General features: G+C 55.8%; 2 protein-coding genes across 3 annotated transcripts; both read right to left on the bottom strand.

Annotated features, from left to right (window-relative positions):
• Window positions 1-888: 888 nt before the first annotated feature.
• FOXL1 (forkhead box L1) lies at window positions 889-5,032 on the bottom strand. Of its 2 annotated transcripts, XM_057493058.1 has the most exons (2): window positions 2,986-5,032; window positions 889-2,809 (listed from the first exon to the last, which is right to left on the bottom strand). In XM_057493058.1, the coding sequence occupies exons 1-2, from the start codon at window positions 3,818-3,820 to the stop codon at window positions 2,574-2,576; spliced, it is 1,071 nt and encodes a 356-aa protein (XP_057349041.1). In that variant the 5' UTR covers window positions 3,821-5,032; the 3' UTR covers window positions 889-2,573. The 2 variants fall into 2 exon arrangements, with proteins under 2 accessions (XP_057349041.1, XP_036780083.2); XM_036924188.2 differs by having other exon boundaries at window positions 2,637-5,032.
• A 7,142-nt stretch (window positions 5,033-12,174) lies between these two features.
• FOXC2 (forkhead box C2) lies at window positions 12,175-15,069 on the bottom strand. The gene has a single exon (XM_036924187.2). The coding sequence runs from the start codon at window positions 14,551-14,553 to the stop codon at window positions 13,045-13,047; it is 1,509 nt and encodes a 502-aa protein (XP_036780082.1). The 5' UTR covers window positions 14,554-15,069; the 3' UTR covers window positions 12,175-13,044.
• Between the last annotated feature and the right edge of the window lie 2,540 nt (window positions 15,070-17,609).

Genomic DNA, 17,609 nt, shown 5'->3' with positions numbered 1-17,609 from the left:
CTAATTGTTGTGTGTGTGTATATGTGTATACATGTAATTAGGGCTTGAACCACAGATCATTTACAGAAAACAGAATCTGTTCCCTCTGTTTAGGCGAGAGCACAGAGCTGTAACTTCAGATGGCCTAGGAGTAGAAGGACTCAGTTGCTTCTGGTTGACCCTAAAGACAGCTGAGATTTTATTTTAATTAAGAGTAGAAACCATTTCTTGGTCTCACTGACCAATGATTTGGAGCCATTGATTAAATGTGGGCCATCGGAGCAGCCATTTAGAGGACTAAGCCCCCAAATCCCTCTTCCTTCAGTAGGAAGGAATATACATGGGATTGTGTAGAGTTCATAGAAAATGACCCACTGTCCATTTCTCTTAGCTGTTCTAAGCCCGGTAAGCATGGGCGTTCAGTACAGATTTCTCTTTTGTATATATAAACACCGTTACAAAGTAGATACATGCTCGTGCCCTTTTTTTCTGTGCCATAAACATCATGTTTATATTATACTTTTTGGAATTGTAACTCTCAAATACCATCCTTTTAAAATGGCAGTATTTGATTATTGGCATCTCCAGAAAACAACCATCACAAATTAAGAAGACATGCAAGATTACAAATCAACACAAAATAAATAAATAAATAAAAACACATCCTAGATAGCAGACTTCCCAGCTTATTTTCTGAACTCCAGGCAGCATCCCCTGGGCCTGGGCTTCTCTGCTCCTGCCCCTCCAGTCAGCACTTACACCCACCCTCAGAAGCCAGAACCCCTGAGGTGCTGATGGGGTTCCCAAATATGACCCCAGTCTCCTCTCTTCTATTACATTGTTTACTCTTAACCACCAACCACCACCACCCCCAGTAATCCATTGAACCAGGCACTGAGAGGTTAATGAAAAAAACAACTTTATTCACAGAGGCTGAGACTTCGGGATAACAAAATATCCAGAGACAGCCCTGGCACCATGTTTTAAGTTTCTCACAGTGAGCCTGGATCTCAACAATGGGGTCTCATCCAAGTTCTTAAAATCAAGGATGCTCTTCAGCTCACCAGCGTGTTCCCACCAGCCTGGGTAAAATGTTTCCCCTACCGGGAAATATTCATGGGTCAGTAGCACATGGCTTTAAGAATGAATTCTCAGAAAGACAACTCTGTGCCTACTAATTATTAGATTTTTATGCTTGTCCAAAATGTCCTTTCCAATATCTTAACCAACAGGCTCTCTTGATGTAAAGTTTGTGTTCATTTTTATGTTAAGTCCTGGAAACTATTTGAAAAGTTTATTTTGAAGACCTATCTCAGCCTATCTCCAAGAACTCAAGACTTTCGTGCCTTTCCCACATCAGATAAAATTAAAGTAACTTGGAGTTTCAGGAAATCAAGTTTCAGAACCCAAGGTAACTCAAAGAGATTCCGTAAGAGGTTAGATGCATTTCCCTAAAGTTCTAGGCAGAACTGGGCTGTGAAACCTCCATTTTCTTAACCAGACCTTTGTTGCAGACCCTAAATTCCTGCCCCCCACCCTGCCAGACTTCCAGTCACCTCTGTAAAGTGTTTGTTTAGCTGCAGGCTCTAGGCCTGCCTGGTAGGGGCCTGAAAGAAGGACAGGGCTGCAGGCTGGGGGAGTCTGGTAGAATCCACCCATTAAGCCTTGTAACCTTTGGGGTCCAGAGAGGTGCCCTCCAGCAGACTCCCTTATTTTGCCCGGCATAACCCAGCTCTCTATCTGCTTTTGTGTGTGTGCTTCACCCAGCTTTTTGGATAAAAAGTAGATCTTCCCAACAAAATTCTGGAAAATGTAGCCTCCCCCGCAAAAAAATTAAACCTAGATCTTGAAAAACATGCAAATAAAAATCTTCTATTGTCTGAGATATCTTCCCTCCCCCTCACACACTTTTGGTGTCCCTGAAATCCTCTGATTCCTTAAAAACAAAAGCAAAAGACAAGATGTCCAGAAATGTTTGTAACATGCCTTGGAGAACATGTGTGTTGACTAATGAGCTATCATAATGCAACAAAATGCTGGACCGTATAGAGTATGCTTTCTTAATAGAAGTTGTTTGTTAAGTATAGAACTTCCACAGGGCAATCGCTATAATGAGAAGCGCCAAGCCTTTAGCATGAGTATATAGCATGCTCCTTTGCTGTCTAGAAGAAAATAAAAGAAAAATTCTCTATTTAAAATAAAAGCGTTTTTTCTCCACTTCCACCTGGACTTTGGTCACAAATCCTCATCAGGCCCTAGATCTCCCAAAGAACCTGGAAAATAGACTTCAGGGACAAGCCTCACCGTGAACACTCATCACCCCCACGGTCTCAAAGCCAAGGCCTGGGCCACAGCCACCACCGAGCTGGCTACGGTGGTACCGTGGCCGTCAGACTGAGACAGCCACATGCGTCCCACGGCCCTGCCCTCGGGCTCTCTGGGCCCTGGCGAGCCCCCGGGACACACAGGACCTGTGTGGGTGGGAAGATGGCAGGCCACTAGGTTGATCTAAGGTTAAGGAATGCTGCTTGTGCGGTAGGAGGTCTGAGATGCCCAAGTCCCCGTGGACAGGGTCTGTGTAAGTCTCCAAAGCCTCAATTCTGGGAAAATCCGCCTCGCCAAGGAGCAGGCAGGCGAGCGTTCCCACCTGCGCGCAGAAGCCGACACCACTTCCCAGGGTCCACACGTTGGCAGAGGAGACGATCCTTTTTTTTAAAAAAACGTGACTCCTTGCCCCAGTGGAGGGGCCGGGGTCGCTCACGAGCCCAGACCTCAGGGGAAAGCCCCGCGCCGGTTCGCTCTACTGGAAGTGCAGCACCGCGTCGGGCAGCTGCAGGGGGAAATAGGAGAGGAAGGGGATCCCGAGCTGGTAAAAGCCGCCCTGGACGTGCGGGTCGAGCATCAGGGAAGCGTTGAAAGGGGGACGCAGGCTGGAGGCTGCAGCCAGAAGCGAGGCGCCCGGCCCGCCCCCGCCGGGCCCCGGCTTGGCGCCCCCCAGGAGCTCACCCGCTCCCGCCGGCTTCTGGCCCTGCCGCCCCGCCAGGATGCTGTCTATGCTGAAGCTCCTGGACTTGTCGGAGCTCTTCGGGGAGCGGCGGGAGGCGGGGCGCGCGGGGGACCGCGGGCCATCCACCGTGCGCGCTGGCTGGCCGTCGGCCACGGACGCCGCGCCCTGGACTGCGTCGCCCGCGCTGTCCTCAGGGGACGCGGGCCCGGGCCGGTAGGGGGGCGCCGGTGGCGCGGGGCCCTCCCGGAGGGGCGCGGGGCGCGCGGGGGCTCCCTCGCGGCGGGGCGTCCCGGGGCCGGGGCGCCCTGCCCCGCCCTCCACCTCTGGCCGCCCCTCTGCACCGCGCTCGGGCGTCTCGGCTCGGGCCCGCTTGGCCGCGGGGGCCGCGGGGCCCGGCTTGGGCTTTCTCTTCCGGCGCCGGTAGTTGCCGTTCTCGAACATATCCAGGCAGCGCGGGTCCAGGGTCCAGTAGCTGCCCTTGCCCGGCCGCCCCTTCTCGCGCGGCACCTTGACGAAGCACTCGTTGAGCGAGAGGTTGTGGCGGATGCTGTTCTGCCAGCCCTGCCGGTTGTCGTGGTAGAAGGGGAAGCGGTCCATGATGAACTGGTAGATGCCGCTCAGCGTGACCCTCTGCTCGGGCGCGTCCTGGATCGCCATGGCGATGAGCGCGATGTAGCTGTAGGGCGGCTTCTGCGGGGGCTCGGCCCGGCCCGAGGCGGCCAGGGCGGCCGCGGGGGCGAAGGCCAGAGGTAGCCCGGGGCCGTCGGGGCCGTACAGGTAGAGCATGGGCGAGGCGGCCAGAGCGGGCAGCCGCGGGCTGAAGAGGTGGCTCATGGCGAGCGGGAGCCGGCGCTGCACCCCGCTCCGCAAGGGCCCTCCCGGGGAGCCCGCCGAGCGTCCGCCTCCCGCTCTGCTGCTCTGCCCGGCCGCTCAGCACTCTGTCCCTTCTTCATGGCTTTAAAAATGTTAAATAATTGTTGTAAGTTTGCTATTATATGTTGACTTAGCGCTGGAAAATAAATTGTCTATGATAAACAGTCGTTGTGTTCTCAGCCCACCCACATTAATTAAAATTTCATTGCTGAAAAACTCCAAGCTTTTCCCTCCACGTGTCTTTTTGATACCAGCCAATCGCTTTCGGGGCTATTCCTTCATTTGTTTATAGAATTAGTCTGTTGATAAGTCCGCCCACCCAAGTTGAATCAAGCTGTGTTTATTTGGAAAAATTTCCGGGCACCCAATATATAAACGCACTGATCTGATGTTTGAAATATCACGTCCACCCCTTGACGCTGTAAGCACACACAGTCAGCGAGGCAGGATGTGGACCGCGGTGGCTCTGCGCGGGGTCTGCGGGCCAGGAAGGAGAAGTGGAGATGGGGGCGGGGGCGCAAGGCTGAGTTTTACCGCCGGCCTGGGGGAACCCCGTAATCCGCGGCCTCCCACGTAAAGGCTTTTCTTCTCCCAGGATTGATAGAAGATATAGATAGGGCACAGTCTCATAAAATGTCTTCTGGGGTCTTTGAAAGCTTTTAGAAATTTGGGGGCTGGGGGCAGGGGCGTGTCTAAGAGGTTTGGGAGTCTGGGCAGAAAAACCGTCCTTGGGGGAAATCCTCAGGAAATCCGCAGGAGTTTGGCGGCCCCCTTAGGGGCCTAATATCCTGGAGGGGGCAAGCCTCGACCTCCAGGGCTCCCTGGGAACCCAGAGGAGAGGCCTCCAGGCACCCAGCTTCTCCTGCCAACGCACCGGGTGTGGGGAGCTGGAGAGCGTGTGGGGTACCTGGTCTTCAACGTTTCAAAATAAACCGGTTGAAGAGCTCAGGGGATAAGCCAAGGTCTTTCTGATGCGGCTGAAGTTGGTTGAAAGCGAGGAACACCATAAAAGGGGAGTCTGGCAGCTGGCGCGGGGGAGCTGGTGTTTGTGAATGCGGGGCTCTTGCTTTATATTCTGCGCTTTCCTGTTTATAACAAGGAGGGGGTTATAACAACTTTACAAGTGCACGCAGCTGGCCCGTGATTACATTAAGCATTTGGGAAGCCTGCTTGCTCTCCTCCACCCACCCACTCAACCTGGGGTGTAAGCACCCCCCACCCCCGTTCTCGTTTTACATTTAGCCGCGTCATGGTTTGAATCAAGACCCCTTAATGATGCTGATTCAGAAGGAGGTGTCTTCCCCCACCCCACCCAGGAGGGGTGTGGGGGGAGGCTTAGCGTGACTAGTTCCTGTTTATGATCTCTGCTGAATATTTTTTAAAAGAAAGAAAAAAAAACACTCGGTCTAACTGAATTAGTGGTTCATTGAGTAAAACGTGCGGCGATGCCAAAGCAGGCGGGGTGAGGACTGCAGGTGGGTGTGGGGATGGCCCACCACCACGCTCCCCGGGAAGGGGCGGGGCTTACGGCGCGGGAAGGGGGGCTCTAGTGTGGGGAGCTGCGGAGGGTGTCACAGAGAAGAGACACGTGGTCGCCATCGCTCAGGTAGCCCCTAAACACGGAAAAGCAGGGAAAATCCCGCTCCAAAATGGGGAACCCAGAAAGTGACTGCTGTGTTTGAAAGTTCCGAACAGACCTCAAGAGAGCGGGTAAGTTTGAAATACCGAAAAGGAAGCGGCCATCCGAGTCGAAAAACCGGTCTGGGTGCAGGCTCGGCTTGAGGGAGCCCACGCCTGGCCCTGGGACGACACCTCCAGGCTCCCTCCGCGGCGCTAACAGAGGCCGGCCGGCCGGCCCCGCCCCGCCCTGCCCAGGGCTTGAGGGTGGCCCTCTATGCTGGAGGCGCGGGACACTTCTTACAGGGGCATCCCTTGCAACGCGGAGGCGGGAAAGAACCCCAATGCCTGCCTTTATGCAACCCGCGGCTCTCGCAGTCCCTGGGGCCACCCATCCTCTCCAGAGCTGCGCGCCCCGGCAAGACCAAGTTTGCACCCAGCTCGATGTACGGCCTCCCTCTTCTAACAGACCCGGAGCAAGAGACAAACGGCTGTCATTAGGCACGCCCCCACTTCCACCTCCGCACCCGGAGCCCTTGCTAGAGTTTGCCCGGCACCCGAAGTCCAGCACGCGCGCCCCGGCATCTCCTGAAGGGCGCGCCGCCGCGGCGCTTCTCCTAAACTCTAAGGCAAATTCGAGCTTGAATTCGTACAATAATAAACACCGCCCCATTTGGGCAGGGGCCGGACGCGGGCGGAGACTCGCGCAGCTGGTGGGCGGGCCATTGATAGTAAAAAAAAAAACACGTTCTAGCGGCGGTCTGGAGAGGCACACCCAGTCCCCGCATTTGCAGACGTTGCTAGAGTCTCCGGGAGGTTCCAGCCGCAGGGGCCCGGCGCGGGGACGAATCCCGCGCTCCCAGGTGATGAGCGTGTAACTTGAGCCTGGGAGGGGCCGCGGCTGGAAGCAGCGCGCGGCGGCCCGTTTCCGGGGAGCGCCGGGCACCAGCCCAGCTCCGAGCGCGGATGCGCCCTCCTGCGGAAGCTCCCGCAGATGCTCGGCCGGGCGCAGCCCAGCCCGGTAGACAGCCGCGAGGACCGGGCGTCTCGGGCAGCCAGTGGGTACCCTGAGAGCCCCTGCAGGCTCCTAAGTGTTCAGACCCCAGCCGAGCGCGCTCCCCTCTGACGTCAGCGCGAGCGTGTCTCCCGGCCTGCGGGAAACCCCTGAGGTCTCCCGCCTGCAGGGACGCTGCAGAAGCCCCACGGTGGTTCCGGCCCTGCGGCTAGGGCAGAAATCGGGTTCAGCGTGATGAGGGCGGGAGCACCATTCTCAGCCCCCACCGCAAGGAGTCTGTTCCTCAGGCACCCGGCACAGAATTAAAGAGGCCTCGGGAAGCCCAGCCGAGGGAGGGAGACGCGGGCCCCTGCCTCCACTCCCCACCAGGGGCATCTGCCTTCCTCTGCCCCTCTGGTAAATAAAAAAACGCAGATGCTCACATTAATGATGATCTGTGTCATGTCCAAATATCTGCATCGCTTTTCCAAGTGTGAAGACATATGTATGAATATATGTGATACACATACATGAATATATGCATATAAATAAATGATTCTGCCATATGTGCAGTTTGTTTGAGAAAAGTGTGGACAGACGCCGGACTTAGCCAGCTCAGCTTACCGACTGCCTAAAGACGTTGGAGGGGAGGCGAGGAGGAGGAGGATATGAATGACTGAAATGTCCTGGGCGATACCCTCCCTGCTTCCCCGGGTTAAGCTGGTCCATCCGCCAGCAATCCTATGCAACAGAGATCTTTATCATTCCCACCCTGCAGACCAGGAAACTGAGGCAAGGAAGTGCGGCAGGGGCAGGGAGACAGCCCCATTGGAAGAGCTACTGTGTGTGTGTGGATTGGGGCCCTGTGAAAGTGCTCTTGAGAACATCCATGAAAGACGGGGTGATAGAGTCGCCCATTTCACAGATGATGACACTGAGAATGGGCAACAAACACCCAAGACAGTGGAGGCGGAGAACAGACAGGGACCAGAACCCATGCAGCTTCCTCCAAAGAGGGCTGACATCCCGGTGTCTGCAGAGGCTCAGGGAGATGTGTCTGGAGCAGACAGAGGGAAAGGCCCTCTGGAGACAAAGCTATGCTGGGAGCTGGTCCTCACTTACCATCCTACCAACCCCTCTCGCCCTCTGCCCCCATCTCCTGCTGAGACAGGACATCAAACAGGTCTTCTGCTGTTTCTCTTGGGGGATGTGGACCATGAAGGTAACTGTTGGGGGTCAGCTAGTGCTGAGTGAAGCCCAGAGAGCAGGGCAGGAGTTTCCAAATTCCTGATTTCTTCTGAGCTCACCTTGTTACCAGAAATGATTGCAAGGGTCTAAACAGGGCCGTTCTCCCTGATATATGCAGTTTGATGAGACAGAAGAATCCCTTTTCTTGTCTTACACGGTGAGTCCTAAGAGCTGACAGTGAGTCCTCACTGTGGACTGTGTGCTACGAAGCACTTGCCGATGTGTGTTAGATTCACGGAGCCTCACAATAACATATTTGGTGACCAGTTTCTCAGCTGAGAGCGGGACCCAGAGAGCTTGTGATGGCTGCCTGAGGCCCCAGGAACCCTCAGCTGGCCTGTGTGTGGGGCCCAAGCTGGCCATATGGAGCCAGCTTCCAGAGAAGGCTCTGTTGGGGAGCTTTCATGTAAAATAACATGGAGGGAGGCAGAGAGCACCCCAGGGGGCAGCTGGGGAGGTGAGGCCCAGGGCCAAGTGCCACAGAGTCAGAGGTCAGAGGGCCTTCTCTGACCTCCTGACCTCACACCCTGGGTGGGCATATAGATTGAGTACAAAGCTGTACCCCAGGCTGAGGAGGGGAGAGGCCCTCTCAGTGCTCCCTGACTCCCTTTCCTAAAAGAGACCTGTGAGCTTGTCAGTCTGCCAACCCTCCTCCTGCCCTCCGTTTCCACATGCTCCCAGCCCCAGGATGCCCACCTAACACTGGAAAAACCGTAGCGCCAGAGAGACACACTCAGAAATCAAACTCTGCACAAGCTCCATCTTTCTGCTTTTGCTGTAGAGCAAGAATGTTGCACGGGAGGCTGGGGGAAGGCTCTCACAGGCAAGGGCGTGGCGTCTTCCCAGGCTCAGTGGCCCTCCTGAGTGCGGCTGCCCGCCTTCCATACTCCCTGAAACATGCCACCCCCTTCCTTACATACCTATGTCAAAAAGCAAACACGTCAAACGCCTTGGCGAGCTGACGCCAGGCAAGAAAGAGGCAGGCAGGGAATGCTTCTCAAAGTTTGGGAAAGCATCTCAAGTATGTGGGGCCAGGAAGCACTGGTCCTCCCACCAGTTGCCCACTCACCTGGAGCCCGGCCCCTGAGCCATCCCTGGCTTGGCTGCACTTAAGCCACGAAGCCTCAGGTCTTGACTTATCTGCTCCCACCGCACCCTGAGAGTGAGGAGCGTATGTATGGTCGGAGGGCCACAGGGGCACACATTCCCTGAGGCCCGGGCACAGGCTCTGAGGCCCCAGCTCATTCTCAATTTTTGAGAAACTCGCTTCTGCCCATTAATCAATGGTCATCTTTTCTTGGCATCGCTCTCTCTACCCACCTCAGGTTTATAATTATCAATAATTTCCCACTGGGCCAACCCTGACCGGTACCCTGCCCAGGTTTTTGGGTTTGGGTTGGGGACCAGGAGCAGGGAGGCAAGCCCTCGGCCACCAGGAATCGTTTTGGGGGGCCCGAGAGCTCTCTCTCCATGCCTGGAGTGTAGCTCACAAGCCTCTCCCAGGCCCAGAGGTGACCCCGAGGCAATTGTGAGGTAAAGGGGAGGAGACGCCCCCGAAGGATTTATGAGCCACGCACTGAAGCTCCCAGGACCGTGCATTTCCTTCTCTAACTACTAATCTTCATTTCTTGCTGGCAGGGTGGGCGATGGGCATAAGTGAGGGCGCATCGCAGGAGCCCAGCCATGCCCAGCTGCGGGAACGGCCTCTGCACTCACCTGGTCATGGTACAGATGAGGAGACTGCGGCCAGAGGGTAGGAGTGGTCTTGGTCGCCTATTCCTGAGCCCAGGGCTCCAGCAGTTCGAGGGTGTGAGGCACTCTCCACTTGGGCATCCGTGGGGCAGGCCGCTTGAACCAGGGCGGTGAGGACCACCTGGCCGCACACCCAAGTCAAGCCTTGGGAGAGAGCCCTGGGCTGGGCCGCACGGGATGGCCCCTCTCACTGGTGGCGGCGAGCTCAGGGCTTCTCTCCGGGTCTCGGAATGACGCTCCCCCCGCTGCTGCGTCTCCCAGGCTGGGAACGTGGGGCTCTCTCCAGGTCGGCTCGTATCTGTCAAAACTGGACCCCGGGTAGAGGCTCAGTTCACCCAGCCAAGGTCGGCTGGGGACCCACGGAAAACGGGCTCCGCTGCGGCGCGCGGGTCGCTTCCATTGCATTTGCAGGATCTTTGAAACCTGCCTCACCCTCGCTTATCGGGTCGGCAAGGAACACGGGTACCCCACCCCGCTCGGCTTCGCGCACACTGCGGTAAGCGCCGCTTGGAGCCGCCGCAGCCGGGAGTCCTGGCAGCCTGGGACTGGCGCCCCGGCCTTCCATCCCCGGCCTCCTTTCCCCCTTCCCGGAAAGGCGCTGGGCCTCGGAGGGCCGAGCGGCCGAAGGAGGGGGCGGCGAGCGGCTGCGTGGAACTAGGACAGCCTGGGCCCCGCGCAGTCCCTGCAGACGCGCAGAGCAGCCGGGCGGGCGCCGCTCGGGGTCGCGCTGCCGCATCTTGCTGCTCCGCCGGGGAAGCAGCGGATTCCCGAGGCCGCTGCACCCGCAGGCCCGAGGTCCGCAGGGCTGCTGCAGGCCGGGGCTGCGCCCAGCTCTGAGCCAGCGCCCAGCACAAGGCCGGCCTTCCCGCACTGACCCGCACCTACCCTGGCCCCAGGGCCTTCGGCTGAGGCAGCCTGCGGGGATCGGGGCCCAGCGGACCGGCCCGACACACCTCTCCACTCTGCCGCCTCCAGGGCCTGGATAAAGCCCCAAACGCAATCCCAGGAGAATGGAAGGGCCCCTGTCTTGGCCCCCACGGGGTTGGGGGTACCTTCTGGAGCTACGCTTGGCTGAGCAGCCTGTGCACAGTGGGAGGCCTTCTTCCCCCAGAGGAAAATCCCAGAGGGGTCTCAGTGCCGGCTCCAGGTTTCACCCCACTCCATCCCATTGTTCTTTCCTTTATTTCCCGTGTGTTTTTTCAGTCCTCCTCTGAGTTCCAAATGTTAAGATGAGGGCAAGCTTTCAGGGAGGACTCTGAAACATCTGGGGAAAGAGAAAGCCAGCTAGAATATGCTCTTCTGCTGCGGCCAAAATGAACCCAGACCGCCAGAGTTGGGCAAGCAGCGCTGGGCGCCTCATTCTGTAGCACAGAGGGGATGGCTCTGTCTCTCCTTCCGTGGCTGGCTGGTCCAGCTCACTCAAGCAAAGCATGGTGGCCCGGGGGGCCCTGCTGAAGGTCAAGCGCCAAGCACCAAGGCTCCCAGCTCCTGCGTGTTACAAAAAGGAATAAAATGCAGCCTGTAAGTCTTGACCACATGCCACCTCTGGGGCCACAGGAGGAAAGAATCTGTGTCGCACATACAGAAAAATGTATTATGCTTAAATTTCCCCCAATTCTATGTCAGGGTAACACAGAGTCTAAATGGCATGTTTAAAACACCACCAGCACAACACCCAGGTTAACGTTCAACATCATTGTTTCAAGCAAAATCACCTTTTGAAAAATCATCATCGCCTGAAACTTTCAGTCCACAAGGAGCTTCACCTTTGGCGAAGTGCAGCTCACCTGCTGGAGTGGGAAACATTCCCAATTTGAAGCTCTGGCCCCAAAATCCACACACAGAGAACCCTAGGGACACTGTTTTTCAGCAAAGGAAAGAGATAATAAAGCCAGTTATCCTCAGCCCCACCTCACAAAGGCTACATCGCTATTAAAATTTTTAAAGACGAGAGGTCAACATGGAAAAGAAAAACAGATCTCCCAATTATTTAAAGTCCTGAAGAAGTTGATACATTTAGAACTCTAAAAGCATTGTAAATTATTTTGGAAGGGTGATGAGGCTTTACATTTTTTTTCACTGCAATAGGGTAAGGATTTAGAAACCAAATCAAGAAGTGGAGAGGTCTGAAATCCACCTCTGACCTGGCCGCCTTTGGGGATGGTCATTAAGCACTGTAGAATCAGTCCCCTTTCACCCTTCTGAGGCCCAGTTCAAATTCTTTTCTGGAAAATCATTAAAGTGGGGAAGGGAAGGAAGTCCGTATTTTAGGAAATCAAGAGAAAGCAGGACTCCCCCTGGTTTGTAGTTAGCTAATGGAAAATACCTACCCTTCCCTTCTTGCCTCCTAAATTGGAGATGGCTGGGCATTGAAATAGAATGGTACTGTTTGTTTTGACAATTGGCATGTTTCTGTGCATTTAGTAAAACGCATTACGGCAAATTACATTACTGCACGCAGTCCTCGAGGATGCCGAATCTAACCAGGACTGTCTCTCCATCGCCTCGGCCAGTGTGGGATTTTGAATTAATCAAAAGACTTTTCTGTCACTAACCACAGGTTAGTGCCCCCCATTCCTCTGCGATTATCTGTATATGTCTACACGTTTACCCACCTAGGTAACAAAAATAATCAAACAGGTGGATTTACAAACACATTTTGTTTTGATTTTTTTAAGTGAGAACACAAACACACTGTCCGGACTTTGGGCAGAAAACAACACGGGTTTATTTTAAGGTAAGTACAACAATTAAGACCACATAAGACAAACAAAGGTGAAGTTAAATTTTTTTTAGTTTTTTTTTCTTTTAGGAATGCTCAGGGAGGAATCTACTATACAAAACCATCACATTTTGTAAATAAAAAGTATCAGATACTTGACTTCTTTATCAGCCAAAAACAAATAATAAATTATTTTCTTGTTTTGTGAAAGACCTACAACTGGGAAAAGAATTATGTCTCATCATTGTTCGAGGGGGGGGGGAACCCTACATAGGTTTCTTGAATTTTTCAATCTGGCAGTTAGAAATGGATGGGCAAGATGAGAAATTATCCAGTGAACTCAACTTTAAATATTATATTAATGGCTCTGAACAACAACAAATAGCCTGATTAAAAATCAACACGTTTGTACAGCACGGTTAGAGAAATTTAAAATCACACACAGCACATACAGAATCTACAGAGGCCCCCACATACCTATGGAGGGCTCTACAGAGAGTCGTTACTGGGTCGCTATGGAATTTGGTCCATAACTTAATTTTTGAAACCCCGAGTGGAGCAGTGAGCACAGCAATGCTGGTCGGGGAGGGGGAGTTTAAAAATCAATATTCACGTCGTTGGGCTGCGTCCCTTTTAGGGGCTTCTTGGGACCTCGGAAACGGGGCGGCGGATGGAAGTTACCTGCAGCTTCACAGAGGGCTGGGGCTGGCGCGCTCTCTGCTCCCGGGTCTGAGAAGCAGCTGGTGGACATGTTTTGGTGCCTCTTGCTTCTCTGCAGCCTGAACTGTCTGAGAGGGCCGGGTCTGGGCGGCGAAGCCGGGGCGGGCCAGGACAGGGGAGAGCCGGGGCAGCTCAGTATTTCGTGCAGTCATAGGAATAGGGGGCTGCGTGGCGGTAGAGAGACGGCGTGGATCGGTAGGGCAGCTGGCAGCTCGCGTTGCTGCTCACCTGCGGGTCCCCGAGGGTCGAGTTCTCAATCCCCAGCCGGTGGGAGTTGAACATCTCCCGGACGTTGGGGAAAGTCTGCTGCTGGGTCGCGAACGTGTGGCCGGGGAGGTGGTTCAGGTCCCCGCTGTGGTTGAGATACCAGGAGGCCGCCTGGGCCGCCGCGGCCCCGGGCTGCGGCGCCGGCGGGGGCTGCGGAGCCGGCGGGGGCGGCGGCGCCTGCGGGTGGTGGTGGTGGCCGTGGTGCTGGTGGTGGTGGCCCGCGGCGGCGAGCGCTCCCTCCTGGCCGGCAGCGAGGTTGAGGGCGCTCAGGGGCGACGTGGGGCCGCTCGGGTGGTCCGAGAGGCTCTCGTCCAGAGCGGGCGGCACGCACATGTGCGCCGGCCGCTCGGCGCCGGTGTACAGGCTCATGGCACGCATGCTGCACTGGTAGCCGCCCGCGCCCCCGGCCTCCAGGCCCTGCGCGCACGGCTGGCCATAGGCGGCGGGCGGCGCGGCGGCATAGGGCAAAGCCAGCGGCGGCACCACCAGGCCCGCGCGCCCGGCCGCGGGGCTCAGCTCGCCGCCCGGCGGCGACGTTCGCAGCGTCATGATGTTCTCCACGCTGAAGCCGGGCAGCCCGTTGTGCGCGCCTGCGTGGTGCTCGGGCAGCGAGCCGTCCGGGGAGCCGGCGGGGGTGGAGGTGGCGCTGCGCGGGCTGCCCTGCAGCGCGCTCTCGGGGCTCAGCGTCTCCACCTTGGTGATGACGGGCAGCGCGGGAGACGCCGCCTCGCTCTTGATCACCACCTTCTTCTCGGCGTCCTTGGGGGCGTCCGCTAGGGGGGGTCCGGCCGGGGCGCCCTTGGACGCCGCCGGGGGCGGCTCCTTGAGGTGGGCCCGCTCCTCCTTCTCCTTGGGTACGTCCTTCTTCTTGAAGCGCCGGCGGCGCCGCAGGAAGCTGCCGTTCTCGAACATGTTGTAGGAGTCCGGGTCCAGGGTCCAGTAGCTGCCCTTGCCCGGCTTCTTGTCGTCGCGCGGCACCTTGACGAAGCACTCGTTGAGCGAGAGGTTGTGGCGGATGCTGTTCTGCCAGCCCTGCTTGTTCTCCCGGTAGAAGGGGAAGCGGTCCATGATGAACTGGTAGATGCCGTTCAGGGTGATCTTCTTCTCGGGCGCGTTCTGGATCGCCATGGTTATGAGCGCGATGTAGCTGTAGGGCGGCTTTACGAGGTCCTTGGGCGCCGCGGGCTGGTGGTGGTGGTAGGGCGCGTAGGAGCGGCCCATGCCTGCGCCGTACTGCTCCGGGTGGCCCGAGTAGACGCCCATGGGGCTGGCCATGCCGCCGTAGCTGCCCGCCGCCCGGTAGTAGTTCTGCTCGCTCAAGTAGGGCACCACTCCCAGCGCGTTGGGGTCGGACACCGAGTAGCGCGCCTGCATGCTGCGTCCGAGACGGCTCGCCACCGTCCGCGCGCACCGACCGCGCGGAAGGCCCTGCGAGAGCGGGAGCGAGCGGGAGAGCGAGCGAGGGAGGGAGCCGGCGGGGGGGAGGGTGGCCCGGGCGCCCGGGAGCCTCGGGGGCGCGGGGGAGGCGGCGCCGGCGGAGCAGGGGCGCTGGTTCTCAGCGCACCGGGAGGATCAGCATCCTGGAGGGCGCGCCCCGGCTAGCGCAGCGCCGGCCCCCGCTCGCTCTCGCTCGCTCGCTTTCCGGACCGGCGGGCGATAGCCCGAGCCGGCGGCCGGGGACGCGGCGGAGACGCCACGCGCGCAGGGGACCGAGGCGGGCCGCGGTGAGCGCCGGTAGGGGGACGGCGGCTCTGTGAGTCCCCCGGCAGATCGGCCGCCGTGCGGGTCTGCGAGCCGGGGTCCAGAGTGGCTGCTCTGCCGAGCCCGGAAAAAGAGGCGAAGTCCCTTTTAGGGATTGGGAAAAGTTTCAAAAGTCGTCTTGCTGAAAGCGAGTTTTTACTTTCCTCTGGCCACGCCCCCTCCGGGAACTTTGGACCAATAACCCGGCAGCTGTGGGGAGTGGGCACCAATCAGGGTGCGCCGCGCCGTAATCCGGCGGCTCTAAGACCCAGCCGCGCCGAACCAGACTTCTCTGCAGCTCACCCTTGACTTGAAAAGATTTTTTAAGTTATATCTTATTAAAATTTATGTTATTATCACATTTTGGTTAATAGGCCCACGTGCCCAAGGCAAAAAAAAAGAAAAAGAAAAAAGAAAACCCTGAAGCTCCTTTGCAGATAAAAGGTAGTTTGAAACAAAATCGAATTGATTAACGTGGTCAAATATCTCCCTGAAGACCTAGTAAGTAGCAAAGGCTCTGGGACTATTTTTCTTATTAATGAGTGATGAGGCGAATAATTAGATTTCCTAATTACAGGGGCCCAGGTGTAATGGGTTCAAAGCAAACGTGCTGGATTGGAATGGAAGGGGCCTCCCCTGGATGTTGTCATTATCTAAGCAAATAATTAATAACCAAGAGGGAGTTTTCCCGATTCAGGGCCGTCCAGAATGGCCTGTAAAGATTTTAGAGTCAAATTATAGAAACTGAGTGCCCGTCGCCCGCACCGGAGGCGGCAGGCCGTGGGGTCTGCGGGGACAAGGCGGAGTGGGGGGATAGCAACATCTTGGGAATTTATTCCTCTAAATGCGAGGTGGCTTCGGTAAATCATCCCCGTCCTCGTGGGCATTCTACGGAGTTTGGGGGAGAGGGCGAATAACCGCTCGTTTCCCCCTTTTTTCTCCCGAAGGCACCCGCAGCCCGCCGTCGTCCCCAGCTTCGTGGCGGCTCCCCCTGTTCCCAGAGATGAATTCCCTTTGACAGGCTGACTCCCGCGCTCCCCAAAGACGGGAACAATGCCGCCAGCCACCCGGCCCAGGCAAGGCCGGGGTTCTCCAGCTTCGGAGGGGAAACCCGAGCCTGCCTCTGCGGGGGCTTCGCCCCTAGACGCTTGCCCTCCGCGCCGCACGGGCCCCTGGACGCAGCACCGCCGGCCCGGGCGCAGTGTCCCCTCCCGCTCCTGGCAAAGCTCCCTTGGGATTCTCCGAGTTGGCTTTCTACATCTCGGTCTGTTTAGTTTGGTTGGTGTTTGATAAGACGCCTAGGGCGCCGGGGCTCCGCGGGAAGACGGGGTACGCGCTTGCGGACGGTTAAGACACCCCCGGAGACGATATTCCTCGTGTTACTGACCTGAGTCCACTCGGAGGTCCTCGCCTTCTAGAGCGTTTCCCTTCCCTCTAGGTATCCCGGCAAGTTTATTTGTGGACTATGTATGCCTTCAACACCTAGAAGAATCGAATCCCCCTTTTCCCACGTACCCTGAAGGGGCAAGACATCCCTAAGAAGGGCTAAATGCTGGTCCGAATTCTGGGAACTGTCCGTCGGGTTGGGTAGGGAAGAAATCTTCAGATAAGACCTCCGTATTTCACATTTCCTTTCCCTCGACCTGTTCCGTCGGCTGCTTATTAGATTCCCAGGAAAAGGTGTGCATCTAGGGTCAGTCACTCAGTTTCGGGAAGTGGACAGAAAGCATTGGAGACATCGCATTAGGTTTCAGTAAAAGAACAAAAGAAAAAAATATTTATATGCATTATCCCTGAATGGTGTTAATATCTTGATAAATTCAAAGCAAAGGGGAAGTACAAAACTGATTCGTATTACCTTGAATATTCTGCTCCCGAAACACTCTCTATATTTTTTATGGGTGCTGAGTTCTTTCTCTAACTTGATGGTGTTTGGGGGTTTTTTTGTTTGTTTTTTTTTTCTTTTTCTTTTTGCAATGAAGTAAAATAAAGCCACCCAATCGTCAGCTCACAGGTGAAAGGTTTGAACGTCCCAGACCCCAACTTCCACTACGACTTTATTAATATCTGTATCATTTTCCCATCCATCTTAAAAAAAAATACTTCTGGCAGAAACTGCTTTTCTCCTGGAGTGTGTGACAGGCACCATGAGTTCTCTCATGATTTTACTGGAAATGCAAACTGTCATTCGAGAAACAGTCCTGGGTTTGCGGGGCTTCCTGGAGGAATATTATTTACTCTGTTCTTATGAAGTTTTTTTTTTTCTCTCTTTCTAAAAGCTTTATCACAGCACAGGGCAAAAACCAAAATAGCTAAGGATCATGGAAAACAAATTTCAAAATGGCAGTTTCTGCCTGTTTGTAGTCTCAAAGGGGTCCAGGTTTCAGCCAATGTCCTCTGAGAAGATCTAGGTTGAGCTGCCAAAATTATTAGCCGCCTGTCCCCCCACAAAAAGTGTTGTTGGAAGGAAGAAACTTTTATAATCAAGACAGAAAAAGTGAGAGAGACGTCTTCCTTTGCGCCTGGAATTAGGTTTCTCCTCCGCTCGGTAGGACTCCGGGAGACGTATTTGTTCAGGTTATTAAAACAACACCTTCCGCACACCTGGATTTTGCAAAAACCGTATTTCCGATCTTCCCTTCAACCTGCCAGCGTGCTTGGGGTTGGGGGCTGCTAACTTCTTGCCCATT

This window comes from Manis pentadactyla, chromosome 15, assembly GCF_030020395.1.
Source record: "Manis pentadactyla isolate mManPen7 chromosome 15, mManPen7.hap1, whole genome shotgun sequence".
NCBI classification, from domain to species: Eukaryota; Metazoa; Chordata; class Mammalia; order Pholidota; family Manidae; genus Manis; species Manis pentadactyla.
This window is presented reverse-complemented; position numbering and strand designations above follow the sequence as displayed.

Coding starts and splice junctions, on each gene's coding strand:
- FOXL1 (XM_057493058.1), bottom strand. CDS start 3,820: ATGAGCCACCTCTTCAGCCCGCGGCTGCCCGCTCTGGCCGCCTCGCCC. Junction 2,810..2,985: donor CCAGAAGCCGGCGGGAGCGG/GTGAGCTCCTGG, acceptor TTCCCCCTGCAG/CTGCCCGACGCGGTGCTGCA.
- FOXC2 (XM_036924187.2), bottom strand. CDS start 14,553: ATGCAGGCGCGCTACTCGGTGTCCGACCCCAACGCGCTGGGAGTGGTG.